General features: G+C 43.4%; 1 protein-coding gene across 7 annotated transcripts in view; it reads left to right on the top strand.

The window, feature by feature from the left end:
- Positions 1-19,644, top strand: part of CRYL1 (crystallin lambda 1) — a 94,930-nt gene that overhangs the window by 38,462 nt on the left and 36,824 nt on the right. For all 7 annotated transcript variants that reach the window (XM_039527339.1, XM_039527331.1, XM_039527348.1 and 4 more), the window contains one exon: positions 6,006-6,132. In XM_039527339.1, the coding sequence (XP_039383273.1) occupies positions 6,006-6,132 (127 nt within the window). The remainder of the gene's footprint in view (positions 1-6,005; positions 6,133-19,644) is intronic.

Here is a 19,644-nt window from a genome sequence, read left to right as displayed (position 1 = left end):
AAAGACAAGGCCAAAGTCAATAGGAAAAAGTTATTTTAAAAATCATGAGCCAGGGTCCATGCTGACATCTTGCATGTTCCACGCAATCACTTGTTCTTTCTAGTATATTAGCAATTCCACCTTCTTTATAATCTATTGAGGATATTTGGAGTTAAAGGCCATAACTAGGGCTTCTTTAGGGTTTATTTAACTTTATTTTTCAAGGTTTATTTTTAGCAGTTTATGTTCTATGTAGATGTATAAAAAATCAGGCGTTTTGGGGGGTTTCTCTTTCATACTGTATTGGGAAGACTTTCTCTTGGTAGCTTGTTCTGATGGTTAATCACCCTCACTGTTAAAAATGTCAGAAAATGAATGATTGTTTGGTTATTTCATTTACCAAAGGTAATTGAAGCAGATATTTATGAATTCGTTGGGAGGTGAACTATCTCCAGTTCAACAGGTTAATCATTAATATTTGGAGGATTTTCTTGCCATGCTGTATTAGGAGGAGAACATCACCAGACAGACATTTAATTTGTTTTATTTAACTAAAACAACAACATTATGTATTCTGGATTTTTGTCTTCAACAGCAAACATATACTATTTTAACAAAATAAGCATATGAATTTTTGAATTTAGTTAAACATTCAAGTTTTTTAAAATCAGGTTTGTTTTTGTTAAAATTGTTTTTAACTAAAATAGTTAAATGAAATGTTAAAAAAAAAAAAATCAACCCCAAAATTAAATTGACAATATCAGCCAGCTCAACACGAGAAACTTAAAATATTGGCTTCTGCAGCTAACTCAGTCATCTTCACCTTCATTTTCCTGTTTGTTCATAATCTGGAAAAGAAAAACAAGCTTTCCTGCTTTTTCAGGTCCCAAACAATTTCTCAGTTTGGAATGAATTAGTCCAAAGGAAGAAAATATTCTTTCTACACTGGCAGAAGAAGCTACTGCTGTTAAAAGTGAGATTATGATTTCAATAGTCTATGAATCCAAGTGCTTAAGTGACTTCCACCAGTTCACTGGTGTGGCTTTCTTTAAAACATCAGCGAATATATATTTCTTGAATGGTTTACCCTTAGCTCTGAAGTTTATTATAGTTGGCATTATAGAGGGATGATTGCTGGATGTCCATGTCATAGCCAACTCCTCTTCTTCAGCAGTTAAGGTTTGACCCTGGTACCGAGTATTGAGAATATTTGCAAGAAAATGAGCTGGAGATTGTGCTTGTCCCATTCGGTTTTTTTAATGCTTGTAATTTAACTCCATCATTGCATATTTCTGTTTTTAAGATCTCACTCAGTTCCTTCCAAATTTCAACAGCATCAGCAATAAAACAGCTATTTCTCTGCATTTTGTTCAAGGCTACAGAAATAGGCTTCAGGGTACTCAGCATGTGTTCAACATTTCTCTTAAACCCAAAGTTGAGAACTTTGGCTGTGACAGTGCCGTCTATTTTTTCACGATTTTGTTCACAAATTGTCATCAGACTAGGCCAGTTCTTGATATAGTGCTTAAAACAGTCCTCTACTGAGTTCCATCGTACATCTTGTGGGAGAGTTAGCTTGGTTCCTCCCACTTTTTTCAGCGCAGCTGCTGCAAAGTGGTTGTTATGGAAGTATTTTGCAATTTCAGCAACATTAGTCTTTATTTCTGGAACACTGAAGTCTTTGGCTAGGAGGTGCATCAAATGAGCACTGCAACTGTATGTTATTAGCTTGGGGCTCTCTTCTAAATAATTTCTTCTCATCTTGGATACATTTGCAGCATTGTCTGTGACCAAGCTGTGTACTAGACATTTGAATTTTTTTTCACAGTTTGTTATAGCTACTTGTAAATATTCTGCTGTGTGTGCATTTCCTGATGTAGCAATTGTTTCTGTAAGGGAGACATTCCCTTCTTCTGTTGTCACACAAGCACATACAACAGGATCATTGTGGACATTGCTCCACCCATCAAGACTCAGGTTAACAATTTTACCCTCTAGACCTTTTGCACACTGCTCAATTTCTCTTTCATACATTTTATCCTGCAGTTTGCCTGTGACATCAGCTCAGTTGGGTGGACTGTATCCTGGCCTTAATGACTGAACCATGTTAATAAAGTGTGGGTTCTCAACGGAAAGGAGCGTTTGTTGCATAAGGAAACCAGGCAATTTTTTAAATCAATTACCTCTTTTTTTAATCTGCTGGTACATATCACAAACTTATGGATGATAAGAGATTCTGGATGATGGAGATTTTTTTTTCTTTTTTGCTACAGGTGATATACTGTGGCTATGTGATGTGACTGAAACACTATCATTGGCAGATAACTCTGAAACTATAGAAAATGATGATGATCTTGAAGGTGGATAGTCTTCAGAATCCTGTATGTTGAGGATTGATTCTCCTAAACAAAATAAGTCAATGCAGTTATTTAATTATTATTACCATACTGCTCATTTAGTATTACTCATTGCATTCACGGACACTCAGTACTACTTTAAAGGTGAAATTGTGAAAGGAAGATCTGCCTATTTCAGCTATTTATTTTTGATCACAACTGCATCTAAAATGATAGTACCATAGAGTAACAACTATCTTTTTTGCTCTAACACGAGAATTCAAGAGTAGTCCAGAAAGAAGACAGGCAGTCCTTAAGAAAGAAGTATGAAATAAAAAAGTTTACCAACCTGAAGATCCTGCATGTTCAGACATGTTCCTTTCATCATCTTCAACTCAGCTTCCTCCTGAGAAGGAACACTTCTCATGATGTTGTTTCATTTGGGTAACCAGGCCTTGCATTTCTTTGTTGCACTGTTTGCATTTTGCATGCATGCCTGTCTTACCCACAGATAGAGGAACTTCATTAAAATATTCCCAAACTGGGTCTCTTTTACGGCCTGCTGCCATTATAGGTTTTCCCTTCTAGTGAGAGAATGGTATGGTAGATCTCAAATCAATGAAGGCTACACTCAGAAAGACCTCAAGACTTCTGGAATATGCTTCTCAAATGGTTTCATTTTTGTTTCTACTGCCTGGTCCCTCCATTCTCACATTTATCTCCAGACTTCTTCTCCTTGTCTAGATCTATTCCGTCCCCAACAATCTTATATTCATTGAACTTTTTGAAACTTTTCACTTTTAGAGAGAGGTAAGTCAGAGTTTCTCAAACAAGGGTCACCGCTTGTGTAGGGAAAGCCCCTGGCAGGCCGGGCCAGTGTGTTTACCTGCCCCGTCCGCAGATCCGGCCGATCGTGGCTCCCACTGGCCGCGGATCGCTGCCCCGGGCCAATGGGAGCTGCTGGAAGTGGCAGCTCTCATTGACCTGGAGCAGCGATCCAGGCAGCTCCCATTGGCCTAGAGCAGCGATCCGCCACAATCGGCCTGACCTGCGGACGGGACAGGTAAACACACCGACCTGGCCCTCCAGGGGCTTTCCCTACACAAGCGGCGACCCCTGTTTGAGAAACTCTGAGGTAAGGGATTTGAGTCTGTGTACACAAATTTGCAGAGGGACAATAGGGTTGAGGTCTGGTATTTCTCACCTCTATATTTTATTTATTTATTTTAAAACATTTATTGTGCTTAACAAGCATGTTATCTCTGGAGAGACAAATCCACAGTTTGAGAACTGCAAAACTAAGCATCTCTGATGGTATCTTCTATACCAGAGGTCAACAACCTTTCAGAAGTGGTGTGCCGAGTCTTCATTTATTCACTCTAATTTAAGGTTTCGCATGCCAGTAATACATTTTAACGTTTTTAGAAGGTCTCTTTCTATAAGTCTATAATCTATAACTAAACTATTGTATGTATGTAAAGTAAATAAGGTTTTTAAAATGTTTAAGAAGCTTCATTTAAAATTAAATTAAAATGCAGAGCCCCCCGGACCGGTGGCCAGGACCTGGGCAGTGAGTGCCACTGAAAATCAGCTCGCGTGCCGCCTTCGGCACCCGTGCCATAGGTTGCCTACCCCTGTTCTAGACTGAGCACTGAGTCCCATTGGGTAGATAGAATGATTAACCTAAATAATATATATAGAAGCTCTGGGAACCCATAAGATTGGGTCCCTAATCCATGAACTATTGGAACTCATTTAGAAAACTTTTCTTAAACATTACATGAACATATTGTCTCATACTATAGAATTAGAATTTATAATCCCTATTCCATGATGAGATACATTATAGCTCAAAACTATCTTTAGATAGGTTTTTTTCCTCAAAAAGCATTTTATCAAAAAAATCCAATTTAAATAAAAAAAAATCTGATTTATTTTATTTAAATTTTTTTTTAAAAATCAATTATTTTTATCCACCCTGGCTTCCAGTCATTGGTTCTTTTTATGTCTGTCTTCACTAGAATAAAGAACCTTATAGTACCCAGTATTTTCTCCCTGTGGGAGGTACTTACACCTTGAAATCAAGTCACCTCTCAATCTTCTTTTTGATAAGCTAAACAGATTGAGCACTTTAAGCCTCTAGCTATAAGGCATTTTCTCCAGCCCTCAAATCACTTGAATGGCTTTTCCCTGCTCTCTCTCCAATTTTTCAATATTCTTTTAAAAATATGGCCACCATAACTCTACACAGTCTTATCAATACTGTACAAAGATTAAAGATACTGTACACTTCCCTGTTCTTGCTCCCCTGTTTATATATCCAAGGATCGCATTAACCCTACTTCCAACATCATCACACTGGCATTTCACGTTGAGTTATTTGTCCACTATGACCCTTTAAAACCTTTTCAGTGTCACTGCCTTCCAGGACAGAGCCCCCAAATGCAGTAGGTATGGCCTCCATTCCTTGTTCCTAGATGAGTTAATTTGCAGTGTATCACAACCAAACAATGGAAATTAATCTTAAAAAAGAGATTTGAAGGAAGACAGAGTAGTGGCTCATATAGTTGATTTGGAGAAGGTACATAAGGGACAGCATAGGGACAAGCACCACAAAATTGCATTTAAAAACATAAAAAGTATTTCTAAATTATATGCGAGTAGGAGATTCCTCTAACAGTGGCTTTTTTCCCCCTAAGAAAGCAAAGGTTAAATAGAAAATGCCTTCTTTCCAGACTATGACCATGTACTAAGTTCTAAAACAGGGATCGGCAACCTTTGGCATGCGGCCCACCAGGCGGCCTACCCTGGCAGGCCGCGTGCCAAAGGTTGCCGATCCCTGTTTTAAAACAAACTATAGTTAACTTCATGTTATAAACACATGAAATAGTAGGTTTACAATAGAACAGACCTCCACTTTCATAAAATAGTGCTTGATACTCTACAGTCCATTAATGCAGAGTATGTTCCCTCTTTCTGTAGAAATTAATCTGTCCTAAAATACAGGCACTTCATGTGTAATCGGCTTGGTGATACAGTCCAATTTCAGGATGGACCATTTATTGATCCTCTCTCTTACCTCCAGCGCAACCACAGTAAGGGCCTGATCCTCTTTACATTGAAGGGAATGGCAAAACTCTCATTGATTTCAGTGGTGCAGGATCACACTGTTTGATTATTTAAAAAGTTGATGGAACCAAGAATTAGGGTGACCAGATGAGAGGAAGAAAATATTGGGACACATGCGGGGGGGGGGGGGGTGTCGCCGGCAGAGCAAAAACAAACAAACAAACAAAGGCCGAGTGCTGCCGGCAGAGGGGAAAAAAAAAGAGTACCGCCTAAATATCGGGACGGTCCCGATTTTATCAGGACGTCTGGTCACCCTACCAAGAATGATCCTAGAGCCACATTGAGGAGGACATAAGTAGGATAATAAAAAACTGTGTGTAGGGGTCATGTACCTTTCACCCCTCCCTCCCCAGTGATTTCACTTATGCTCTCCTTATCTCTTTTCTTTCCTCCAACCGGGAAGCATGAACTGTTAACCATGAACTTAAACTTATCAAACTCATAAAGTGACATTGCAAAATAACAAAAATAGCTTTCAAAGAATGGCTAGACGTGGTTGCCAACTGGTAAAAAGAGCGTGTGATGTAACAAATTTATATGCATATTCTGTATTTTCACTAGCAAAGAAATGAAGGAGCTGGAAAAGTCAGGAATGCTGAAAGGAACTCTGAATGCAGAGAAGCAATTGTCTCTCATTAGTGGCTGTACGGACTTAAAGACAGCAGTAGATGGTGCTATGTTCATTCAGGTGAGTTGAGGACTTTTCCATTTCTAGCAAACAAAGGTTATTGTAATATTTTGTGGTGTTCAGTTGGGGGCAAACTGTTGAATACACACCGAAGCAGTAAACTTTAAACCTATATATATCTTCATTTATCTGCTTAACTCATTTTCATTTGAAGAAAAAATTGTCATGCAAGTGATATGAGACTTAAAATCCTGATGCCTTATCAGGTCTCAATAATAATATTTGCTAGCTAAGCTCTGTTATAACCCATTAGCAAAGTTTGATCATTTAGAACCTTATAGTAGTTGGGTAAAAGTGAAAAATTATTTGAATTCATCTTATTCACTTTCTGCCAGAACTTAAGACCATTTTATTCCTTTTGTCTTGGTTGTCAGTCTGCACCCTTCACTGTACACAAATTTGTAAAAAGTGGCCCCACTAAGTTATTTGTGTCTCATGCAACAAAAATGATTACATGATGTATGAGGAAAAATTGAAAAAATTGGGTTTGTTCAGTCTGGAAAAGAGAAGACTCAGAGGGGACAACAGTTTTCAAGTACATAAAAGGTTGTTACAAGGAGGAGAAAGAGGTTAAGAACAATAATTTTTCTGAGGATAGGATAAGAAGCAATGGGCTTAAATTGCAACAAGGCAGGTTTAGTTTGGACATTAGGGAAAACTTCCTAGTGTCAGGGTGGTTAAGCACTGGAATAAATTGCCTACGGAGGTTGTGGAGGTTTTTAAGAGCAGGTTAGACAAACACCTGTTGGGGATAGTCTAGATCAGGGGCAGGAAAACTTTTTGGCCTGAGGGCCACATCGGGTTTCGTAAATTATATGGCGGGCTGGTTAGGGGAGGGGGTCGTGGCCTGGCTCCCATCTCCTATCTGCTCCCCACCCCCAGGACTTCTGCCCCATCCAACCCCCCTGTTCCCTGACAGCCCCTCTGGGACCCCTGTCTCATCCACACACCCCTGCTCCTTGTCCCCTGACTGGCCCCGGACTTCCGCCACCCCATCCAACCCCTCCTCTCATTCCTGACCGCCCCCCTGGATCCCCTGTCCCATCAACCACCCCTTCTCCCTGTCCCCTGACTGTCCCCAGAACCTCTGCCCCTGACTGCCCCCCGCCGGCCCATCCAACCCCCCATCCTTCCTGACTGCCCCACCCCGGAACTCCTGCCCCCATTCAACCCCCTGTTTCCCCCCCGACCTCTATCCACACCCCTGCCCCTGACCACCACCCTGAACTCCCCTGCCCTCTATCCAACACTCCTGCTCCCTTACCGTGCTGTCTGGAGCACCAGTGTCTGGCGGCACTAGGCTGCCCGGCTTGCACTGGGCCACGCTGCTCCCGCCATCTCCACCACGCAGCACGGAGCACCGGGTCAGGCCAGGCTCTGCAGCTACGCTGCCTCAGGAGCTCAGATCCCCGCCACCCAGAGCATTGCGCCAGCGGTGGAGCGAGCGAGCTGAGACTGCAGGGGAAGGGGGGATAGCCTCCCGGGCCAGGAGCTCAGGGGCCAGACAGGACGGTCCTGTGGGCCGGATATGGCCTACAGGCCATAGTTTGCCTACCTCTGGTGTAGATAATACTTAATCCTTCTATGAGTGTAGGGGACTGGATTAGATGACCTCTCGAGGTCCTTTCCAGCCCTATGAGTCTATAAAAGCAAAACAATAATGAGGTAGAGATTTTGCACCCGCAACTGTTGCTAAGTGATTCCTTGCCAGACAGGATGCTGTCAAACAAAGTTTTCTTTAAACACCTTAAGATCTGTGTCTTTATCTGGTGATGATAGGTACTATTAGGACAGGATCTCCTTCTTAACAGGTCGATATTGTTTTATTCTAATGTAATTTAAATGGATGTGAGGATTTGTCTTTCTGCTTCTTGGCTCATGACTGCTGCTCTCCTAATATGGTTGCAGAAAAAGGCCTCAGACCTTACAGTGTGTCGCTAGTGATGGCTTCCATCTTTCGGTCAGTAATGGTGTTGAACAAATCAGGAGCAGCCACATGCCACTGACAGACACTTCTGTTGTATTCAAACCAGTTGGACATTCTAGTACCTAAGCGGGCACAGCTCTCGCTATGGCAGTGCATTTCTCAAGAAGATTGAGGAGTTTGCCAGGCAGGTAGCGCCAAAGGGAGTGATGATCAACAGAGAGCAAGTCAGCTTTTAAATCAGTAAAGACTATAGACACCTCATCCTTCCTGGGACAAAACTCTTGGACTTTTACTATTACACAAATTATTGAAAAAATCTGCACTGTGGTTGATCATCATGCATAAACCTGGTTTGCTGTAGACGGTGTAGATTGCTTTTGGCAGGCTTAGCAAGTTCAAGAAGAACCAGCGTGAACAGTTTGCTTGGAATGGAAAGCAAAGTGATGCTGTGGTGACCGGAACACATCAGAGCATCGGCTTTCCCTTTCCAAAGTGGGAGAATAATCCCCCAGCACCTGTCATCGGGTCGTGCGACAGAGTGCAGGGAGTGAGTAGGTGACCCTGCACTCTGATCACTTAAAGGCTAATTAGTGCCCCAGGAGAAGCTGGTTGGAGTAATGATCTAATCAGGCTGTGGGGAGGGTAAGAACTCAATTGGCCCCATCACCCCAGGGCTGATAAAAGAGGCACAGGAAGAAAGTGCAGCGGGGAGGGAGGGAGGAACAGGGCTAGCTGAGCCTAGCCATACAGAGGCCTCCGAGTTGGGAGATTTCTGTTCCCCTCAGGTCCTGCTGAGAGGGCCTAAAGCTTAGCAAAGATTGTAAAAAGGCAGGAGCATGGGAGACTGTGGTGATATTGGTGAAGAGAAATAGAAATAAAGTGTCACTAAAACCACCCCTGGTGGAGTCTGTGAAATTTCTGCAGCAAACTGGATGGGGGAGGAGCCAGGGCCCTGTTACAGGTAGTTTCTCATGAATCCATACTTTGTTGCTAATATGAGTCAGCCACTCCAAGATGGAATCCCGGTCATGCTTGATCAGCTTAGCAGCTATAAGACAAATACTGGCAGCATGGCCATTCTTGAGCTTACAGGCTGCACTTTGAACCTCCTTGACAGGGACATCCTCTGTTACATGGAAAGGCAGTCACTGGACTCTCGGGTGCTCCTGCAGCTGCAGATCTGCAGCTCTGATGTGGTTAAGAAGCTTGTGTAAGTTTTCTTTCCGTCTACTCAGACATTCTGCCCTGGGGTTCAGTATGTGACCACGTCAATCTTTGACAAGCAAAGGTTTGTTTCATGGACTGGCTTTTAAGTTGTGCCGTTCTTTATAGACAGTGCTGTAGTTGTTTCTGGCAGATGCAGCTTTCATCAATTGAGCCGCCTTTGCCCTAAATGTCTTACTGTCCTGTTTTAAAGCTGTGTTATGCAAGGTATTGAGGAGTTGGTATTCTTGGTTGGTCCTGTTTAAGCAAGTCATACATCATTTTTCTATGCTATCCAGGGTCTGTTGGCCGATCCATTGATGTTTGGGTCTGAGATGCCTTCTCCCCAGCGCTTTGTTGGTGACAGCCATATCAGAAGACTGGAAACAGTCCTATAAATTGCTTGTGTTCCAGGCTTTCATCTGCAAGGGCTAGAGCAGGGGTGGGCAAACTTTTTGGCCCAAGGGCCACATCTGGGTGGGGAAATTGCACGTAGGGCTGGGGCAGGGGTGCGGGAGGAAATGCAGGGCATGGGAGGTAGTGCGGTATGCAGGAAGGACTCAGGGCAAAGGGTTGGGGCAGAGGAGGGATGTGGGGTGTATGAGGGGGCTCAGGGCAGGGGGTTGGGGTGCAGGAGGGAGTGCGGGGTGCAGGAAGGGGCTCAGGGCAAGGGGTTGGGGCAGAGGAGGGGTGTGGGGTGGGAGGTGGCTCAGGGCAGGGTGTTGGGGTGCAGGAAGGGGCTCAGGGCAGGGGTGCAGGGAGGGGGCTCAGGGCAGGGGGTTGGGGTGTAGGGTGCAGGAGGGGTTGGGGATGTGGGCTCCAGCCTGACACTGCTTACCTTGAGCAGCTCTGAGGTGGCAGCAATGCACGGCGGATCTAAGGCAAGCTCCCTGCCTGCCCTGTCCCCGTGCTACTACCAGAAGTGGCTGGGACCACGTCCCTGCGGCCCCAGGGGGAGGAGAGGCAGAGGGCTCCGCGCACTGTCCTCACCTGCGGTTACCTTCCCCAAAGTTCCCATTGGCTGCGGTTCCCCGTTCCTGGCCAATGGGACCTTCAGGGGGAGGTACTCGCAGGTGAGAGCAGATTTTACCTAACCCACCTCGTCTCTGTTATACATGTGTAAAGTACTTCAGCTGTATAATAGACTAAATTAAAGGATACAACATAGAAGTGGAAGATGGGGGAGGTTAGTTAAGTAACGTAGTTCTGAAAATTAGTGTCCACATACCCTGTCTTGTATTTTATATTGAGTAAAGTTGAACAGACATTTGTAAGGCAGTTACTTGCTCTGAACAGCATGCAGTAGATTTCAAGTACAGTAATCTGAAATTGAAGGAACTAGAACACTGATAGCCCAGTGGTGAGCTGGAGCCGGTTCACAAGAACCGGTTGTTAAATTTAGAAGCTGGTTGCTAAAGGGGTGGCCTGGCGTTTCCAGGGGGCAATTTAAAGGGCCTGGAGCTCCCAGCAGGGGCTGGAGTCCTGGGCTCTTTAAATTTCCACCAGAGCCCCTGAGATAGGGCTGCACGGCTCTGGGGGCTATTTAAAAAGTCTGGGGCTCCTGCTGCTTCTACCGCCCTGGCCCTTTAAATAGCTGCCAGTCCCCCGCTTCTACGCCAGGGCTCCGGCAGCTATTTAAAGGGCCGGGGTGGTAGAAGCAGGGGAGTCCCAGCCCTTTAAGTAGCCCCCAGAGCCCAGGAATAGTGAGGGGCTCCGGGGGCTATTTAAAGGTCCGGGGCTCCAGCTGCCTCTGCCGCCCTGGTCCTTTAAATAGCTGCCAGAGCCCTGCCACTTCCCTAGGGCTCCAGCAGCTATTTAAAGGGCCGGGGCAGTAGAAGCAGGGGAGCCCCGACCCTTTAAATAGCCCCCAGAGCCCCGGGCTGCTGCTGCTACCCCTTTGGGGGGGGAGAAATGTGTGGGTTCTGAGGGGGGCAGTTAGGGTCGGATCGGGGCAGGGAGACAGGCACGTGGGGCTTGTATTGTACTCACTGCGCGGTTCCCTACCGGGTCTTCGGCGGCGAGTGTGTGTGTGTGTGTCTTCACTCGCTCCGGGTGAAGGACCTGCTGCCAAAATGCCGCCGAAAACCTGGAGCGAGAGTGAAGACACCCCCTCCCTCCCGCCACCGCTGCCGAAGTGCTGCTGAGGACCCGGTAGGGAACCGGTTCTTAGGATTTTGGGAGCTCATCACTGTTATAGCCTATTTGTTTTCTGAACTTTAGAAAAGTACAAAATGTTTCTTTCAAGATTCTGGATTTCACCTTACCGAGTTAGTGGTTATCTGTACAGTATCATATGGGTAGAGATTTTTCTGTCATTTTAAGAGCCAATGTATTTAGCAAGTGTCAAATTTCATATTAGCATGAGCTAAATCATTTTGGGTATCTAAGTAATTGTTTTTGTTTCTTTAGCCTTGAGAAGACTTGCAGCAACTGAGTTAGGAGTTAGTCATTATATTAAAAAACAACTAGATTGGCCAACATTTTAATGGATGCTTTATAATACCTGTATAATAAAAGAAAGTAACTCACGCAATTAACTCAAAAAATTCATTGTGATTAATCGCACTGTTAATAGAATACCAATTGAAATTGATTAAATATTTTCGATTACTTTTCTACGTTTTCAAATATATTGATTTCAATTACAACACAGAATACCAAGTGTACAATGCTCACTTTATATTATTATTTGTTATTACAAATATTTGCACTATAAAAATGATAAAATGAATAGTATTTTTCAGTTCACCTCATACAAGTACTATAGTGCAATCTCTCAATTGTGGAAGTGTAACTTACAAATGTAGATTTTTTTTCTTACATAACTGAACTCAAAAACAAAACAACATAAACCTTTAGAGCCTACAAGTCCACTCAGTCCTATTTCTTTTTCAGCCAATTGCTAAAACAGACAAGTTTGTTTAGATTTACAGGAGATAACGCTGCCTGCTTCTTATTTACAATGTCACCTGTAAGTGAGAACAGGCATTCACATGGCACTTTTGTAGCCTGCAGTGCAAGGTAATTATTTGCCAGATATGCTAAACATTCGTATGCCCCTTCATGTTTCAGCCACCATTCCAGAGGTCATTCTTCCATGCTGATGATGCTCATTAAAAAAAATGTGAATTAAATTTGTGACTGAATTCCTTGGGGGAGAATTATATGTATCCTGTTCTGTTTTACCCACTTTCTGCCATATATTTCATGTTATAGCAGCACATGTTCATTTTAAGAACACTTTCACTTCAGCTTTGACAAAACACAAAGAAGGTAGCAATGTGAGATTTCTAAAAATAGCTACAGCACTCGACTCAAGGTTTAAGAATCTGAAGTGCCTTCCAAAATCTGAGAGGGACGAGCTGTGGAGCATGCTTTCAGAAGTCTTAAAAGAGAAACACTCAGATGTGGAAACCTGAACCACCAAAAAAAGAAAATTAACCTTCCACTGGGGGCATCTGACTCAGATGATGAAAGTGAACATGCGTCGATCCGCACTGCTTTGGATCGTTATCAAGCAGAACCCATCATCAGCATGATTGCATGCCCTCTGGAAGGGTGGTTGAAGCATGAAGGGATATGAATTTTTAGTGCATCTGGCACGTAAATATCTTGCGACGCCCGCTACAACAGTGCCATGCGCACACCTGTTCTCACTTTCAGGTGACATTGAAACAAGAAGCGGGCAGCATTATTGCCTGCAAATTGTAACCAAACTTGTTTGTCTGAGTAATTGGCTGAAGTTTCAATTGGTATTCTATTGTTAAACAGTGCAATTAATTGCAAGAAATTTTTTTTGAGTTAATCAACTCATAACTGCAATTAATTGACAGCCCTACTTAAAATCTATCTCTTTATATTTAATAAACTTGTTTTATTGTTTTATCCAATCCAGTGTGTTCAAGCTGAAGTGTCTCGGTTACTCCATTTGGGGTAACAAGTTGTGTGCATATTATTCTGTTGAAGGAATAATGGACTTAATGTATTTGTACTGTCCAGGAAAGGGCTGAGCAGTACAAATGTCTGAGTTGCTTCCAACAGTGACTTTGGAGTTACTTTATTTTATTTTTGACAATGTGACAGAAAAATATTTTTCTTTCCCTACATTATTCCACTGTCCTGACTCCCGACAGGTGATATGGGTCTCATAGCCAGGGCAGGCAATATTCAATCCTGAAGTTTAAAGTCTGTTATCTCACAATGCTGAAGGGTTAGAAATGGGAGCTTTAAGGCGATGGAAATGAGAATGCTAGCTTCCCAGTGCAACACACAGCACTTGCTTCTAGGCCTGGAATGTCTTGAGATATTGGATTTTTTAGATGGTGGGTTTTTTATTGTAGGTGTACAAAAGCCTTTTTTTAAAATCATTTTTAAGATTTTTTTTTAAATGTTTAATGCATTCGTTCTATTTCTCTTTATCTCTGTCTGTCTTTCTAAGACCTGTATAGGCTGATTGATTAATACAAGAGAATTCATCCCTGTACTACAGCCCTATTGCACTGTCTTAATCAGTGCATAGGGGCCGTCCAGCCCTCCTGGGAATGCTCCTATATGCGGCATTCTAGATTTTTATGGGGGGAGTAGTCAGGGCAGTCCCATGGCCCAGCAACACCACGTACTGCAATAGCTTTAGGGGCCATGACAGCAAGGGCAAGAGATAGGACAGCCCTAAGGGCTGAAGCAGAGAGAAGTTGCCTCTCCTCTTGTGATGAATGTGGTCCAGAGTAACCAAGGCAGCCGGCTATAGGGATGGCCGGGATACAAAATATTAATCTTAGTAAAATGTTTAAAACTCTCTAAAATAGTCAGGACACAGACAGGTGTCAAAACTTATCACACATGACATGCAGCAGTTTATTTGTATGATACCATAAATGGATACAGCCCTTTCACATTGTGCATCGTATAGAAAACAAAACACAGTTGTGGAACAAACCCAGTTACTCAGCAGGAAGATGATGCAGCTGCTAACAGTTGTACAGTGAAGCATGGAAAGATGTGTGCTTGAAAATCTATAGAGACAGAAGCCACTGTCTGATTTCTATCAACTTGTCCGTGGTGGTGTAGTCTACAGTCTTGGCAAGCTTTCTACCATTTTTTATTTAAATCGGGGTGGCCAACCTGAGCCTGAGAAGGAGCCAGAATTTACCAATGTACTTTGCCAGAGAGCCACAGTAATACGTCAGCAGCCCCCCATCAGCTCCTTCCCCCGCTTCCAGCGCCTCCCGCCCACCAGCAGCCCCGCCAATCAGTGCCTCCCCCTCCCTCCCCGCACCTCCCATCAGCTGTTTTGTGGCATACAGGAGGCTTTGGGGGAGGGAGGGGGAGGAGTGCGGGCACGGCAGGCTCGGGAGGGGGCGGAGTGGGGGCAGGGCCTGTGGCAGAGCCAGGGGTTGAGCAGTGAGCACCCCCCGGCGCATTGGAAACTTGGCGCCTGTAGCTCCAGCCCTGGTGTCGGTGCCTATACAAGGAGCCTCATATTAACTTCTGAAGTGCCGCATGTGGCTCCGGAGCCACAGGTTGGCCACCCCTGATTTAAAGCAATCACTGAACTATCTTCTACGTCCTGGAGATTTAATAAAATGCATGCAAATAAGTTTATCTGCAATTTTTAAATTAAAAACAAAACCATCCCAAAAGTGTATCAGTGGAAAAATTTGAAGGTATTCCCATTTTCACAATGCTGAAAGTTTTAACTGATTTGTTAAGTAAGTGTAAATCTTTGGAAGTGCTCTTCTCTTTATTTAAGTTATTAGATATATTTTGGTGTATCCATCATTTAACCGTTTATTAGAATGGCAGAATGGCAAAACTACATTTGCCAACAATACGTTTGCCAAGAATATAAATATTTTTTACAGTTTTATTCATGATATTTTTTGCAAAAGGAATGGGCACGTATAACGGTAATCATAGGATTGGAAACAAAATTGGTGCCTTCATCTTGGCTGTAATAACTACAAATAGCAAAACAAAACTGCAGTCTAAATGTACCACTAACTTTCATTTTGTAATCCTTCTTATACACTAACCATTTAAATTTTTGTGTGTGTAGACAATAGACACTGGCATATTAATACTCTTCTTAATATTCTAGGATTTCAATTTGTGAATTGCTAGCTTCAGGCAGATAATTATTGTTCATTGAGAAGACTGCACATCAGGATATGATATAGAAGGCAAGAAAATGGCCGCCAGTTCCCTAGCTCTTGATTTTCATTTTTGGACTTCTAGAAGAAAAGTATGATATAGGTCCCAATCTGCAGCAGAGGCCTGAGCTAACAGAACTAAGAATCATAAGTAAAAGACTTTGAGGTTGGATGACCTAATATTTTAAAACTATTTTACTTAAACCTTCTTCAGACAAGATCAGTAAACTACATGTAAAACTTTCTGACGTGAAACAGCTTTGGGGGGAATATGAGTTTTTGGTGATCATACCACCCTCAAAATGTATATACCAGGTTTACCACAGTTTACCTTTATTCATTTACCCAGTATGCACGCCCACTGTGTGTTGCTTTGGGACTCATTCAAAGCCCATTGAAGTCAGTGAGGAGCGTCTTCATTAGTTTCAGGGGGCACTGAATCACACCCTTTGTTAGCCTTATTCAGGGGAGAAAGTAAAATACAGGTCTTACCGGTACGGGGCCCACTCTGCCCCGGAAGGGCAGGGCCTCAGGCGGAAGGGGTGGTACCAGGGTGAAAGTGAGTTACATTTCTTACTGGTACAATCCAGAGACAAGCAACCTACCTCTCCTATATACTTCATACCTCCCATTGCATGACTTTGATATACAAAATAAAGTTACTACTACTAGTACTGTCTGTAATAAAACTTTAATATTGGAATAAGCCTGAAAAAGTGAAAACTCACTGTCACATTTTTCTCCTTGTCCTCCCTCCTCCTCCAGCCAGGCTGCCGATGTGGCTTGGCTCCGTGTTTCCTGAACCCCCGCACTCAGCAAGGGCTGCAGTGGCTCCCCTCTAGCTTGTAGCAGGGAGCAGGGGGACTGGCTGAAGGAGAAGCCTCCCCAGGACACCTGCTGCCTGCATAGGAACAGTTTGAACTCAGCTGTTCACTCTGTGGGATTAGGGGCCATTTATGACATCCTTGTTAATTTCACTCACAGTTGTTGGGGGGTGGGAAGTGAGACCAAGGCATGGGCAGAATACAATAGGCATTTAACTGCACATCTTAAATCCAGAGCTAATAAAAGCCAGTGGAAAGGGAAAACTCACTGTCACATTGGTTTCTCTTCTTCTTCCTCCAGCCAGGCTGCTCACGGGGCTAGGCTCCATGCTTCCCCTCCCCCTAACCTGGCACTCAGCAGGGGCTCCCCTCTAGCTTGCAGCAGGGAGTCGGGGGACTGGCTGAGGGAGAAGCCTGCCCAGGATGCCTGCTGCCTGCATGGGAACAGTTTAAACTCACCTGTTCACTCCCTGGTTCAACCGGCGGGATTAGGGGACATTTCTGGCATCCTTGTTAATTTCACTCACCGTTATTTGCGCGGGGGGGCGGTGAGACCAAGGCAGGGGCAGAATAGAATAGGCATTTGGCTGCACAGCTTAAATCCAGAGCTAATAAAAGCCAGTGGAAGGGGAAAAGTCATGGTCACATTGGTTTCTCTCCTCCAGTCCCCCTGCTGCAAGCTAGAGGGGAGCCGCTGCAGCACCTGCTGAGTGCGAGGGGTCAAGGGAACGTGGAGCCTAGCCGCCTTGGCAGCCTGTCTGGGAGGAGGAGGGAGAAGAGAAACCAGTGTGACAGTGAGTTTTCCCTTTCAAAGCTTTTATTAGCTTTGAGTTTAAACTGTGTTTTATGCAGCCAAAAGAGGTGAAAGTAAGCCAGTACTGAATGCTCCACTTATCTGCTGGTACGCTGCTGCACCTTTTTTTACTGGTACTCCGTACCGGCCCGAACCGGCTTACTTTCACCTCTGGTCTTATTGTACCTTGCAGTTTCACTGGTCTGCTGTTGTGTGATTCACCTATTATGACTGATCATACAGGTCACCGGTGCCATACAGACACAAATCTCTGTTGTGCTTGTGGCTTTGATCATAGACTACACCTCTTCAGCATTCTGGTGGACTCATGCTGAGCTTAACCTGTGCACTGCTCAGCAGCCGTAGAATTATGGTTTCTGTTTCAATAAACATCCTGTTTCCTGATGTGCAGCCTAGCCACATTTCTGCTTATTCTCCCCTTTTTCTAGTAAGCACATTGACTAATCAGGACTCCATAGCTTGGTTGTATGGATCTCGTTTTCCTCACTGGAATGTATGAAACTGTGTGTACAAAGAGGGGATTCTGCATATGTACTACCATCTGTTTGTTGTACTGTTGAATCCACTTTTGTCAGTACCTTTCTGACCCACTTGATAATGAATGCATGGATTTTGCAGTTTATCTCATCATGCATCTCAGCTCTTACACATGCATCCTTCTTACTGGAGGGGCTAGTCAAAATATGGATGTACTTCTGTACTGCCACTGACACTTGGAGATATACTTCTCTCCCCCCACCCTCACCCTCCAAAAAAATCTTAAATGCAAATTTTGAAAGAAAACCATAATTTGCTCATAAGTTATAATGTTCAATTTGCATAGAGCTAAGCTTGGACTGTTTCTTGGCAGTAACTTTGGAGTGTGCACATTATTTCTTTCCAAAGTGGCCGGCTTTCTACAGAAGTCACTTTTCTAGTAAAGATATGCTGCAGTTTTCCAAAATTATCTTTAACTAACTATGGCCACCAGCTTTATAGCTAAGTGACACAATGAGAGAATTTCAAGGAATTCTTGACTAAATTTCCAAATATCTTTTTCCAAATATTTGGTGGTGCCTATCAATATGCTGATAAGCTGCCTCCATCTTCTTTATGTAGGCTGACACTTATCAGGCCTTTTGTTTTTAAATCCAGGTGGCTTTTTTAACTATTTCAGTAGTTGGTTGATAAAGCAATAACTATGCTTGAATTCTCTGTTTATCTTTTCACACTGTTTTTCTGAGTGGATTTTATCTATGAAAGAAGATGAAAGTATTTGGGGAAAAAGTGATGGCACTTTATTTTCCTGATGGGGTTTGTTGAGTCTGTCTCAGAACCATAAGGTTTCTTCTTGTGTTTTAATCCTTCCATTCACTGCTGCATCTCAACAACTGTCCCACTAGCTGACGGCTAGTCTGGACATGGCTTCTGTCACGATAGTGCTGCATTAGACAGACAGACAGATTAAAAGGTGTATATGTATGAGAAATCATCCTGCCAGGATCTGTAGTGTTGGGAAACCTCGATCTAACTTCACATAACCAGACTACACGTTGTAACCATCAGAAAGTGATCAGGATTTCTTTGTCACAGCTTCCTTGGTTCAGCAGTTACTCCCATAGCCACAGGAAAGACATTATGGGCTTGATTTTTAGAAGCGCTGAGCACCCACCACTCCAGTAAAAGTCAATGTGTGCATCTCTGAGTGCTCAGCATTTCTTGAAATCAGGCTTTATATGCTGAAAAGCGGAAGAATGAGGTAGTGGTTAAGGGAAGACCTCAGGTGCCATTATGCCCCTGGCAATGTTGATTTGTGCTTTTCCTTTCAGAGGTTCTTCCCCCTCACTTTTTCATTAAGAAAAGACAATCAGCTTTTTGAGGCTAGAAGCTGAGACTCTCCATTACATAAGAGTTGCTCAACCCCATCCAAGAGAAAAATAGGGCAGCAATGTGCACTGTGAGATGTGATTTTTAAAGCACACTAATGTATTGTGCATTTATTGGTCAGTGTAGACGCTGTGGGTGCACAATGAAGGTTCCCTAACATTCTTCTGAAAGCAGGTGGGGGAACCTTGAATGCACACTGGCAGAGTCCTCACAGGCCAATTAATGTGCAACTGATTAGTGCGCTTTAGAAATCACACCCCCATAGGGCATATTACCCAACTGTACAGACAAGCCAATAGTGAAAATTGTGTTTAGGATTACTGTAGCCACAATCCTGCAATGAGATCTGTGGGGTCAGACCCCTTTGCCCATGCAGAGCACCACTGCAGGATCAAGGCCAAGACTGCAAGCCCTTTGGGGCAGGGACTTCTTGTTTATATATGTGTTCAGTGTCTATAAGAATGGAGCCCTGGTCCCTGAGCGGGGTCATGAGATGATACTGCAATACAAATACTAAATAATAATTACTTGCATGCACATGGCGGAAACAGCAACTTTGGAATAGGCATGCACATTTAAACATGACAATCTTTAATGAAAGTGACCCATAAATATTGTAACAGACATGAAACATTTATTTTAGCAGATGGTCATGTATTACTGTATATTAACATTAGGACTTAACCACACAAAAAAAACCCCAAACCACTGACTGAGTTTTTGAAACAA

Source organism: Mauremys reevesii, linkage group 1, assembly GCF_016161935.1.
Source record: "Mauremys reevesii isolate NIE-2019 linkage group 1, ASM1616193v1, whole genome shotgun sequence".
NCBI lineage: Eukaryota > Metazoa > Chordata > Testudines > Geoemydidae > Mauremys > Mauremys reevesii.
The sequence above is the reverse complement of the archived record's forward strand: the minus strand, read 5'-3'. Positions and strand labels throughout refer to the sequence as shown.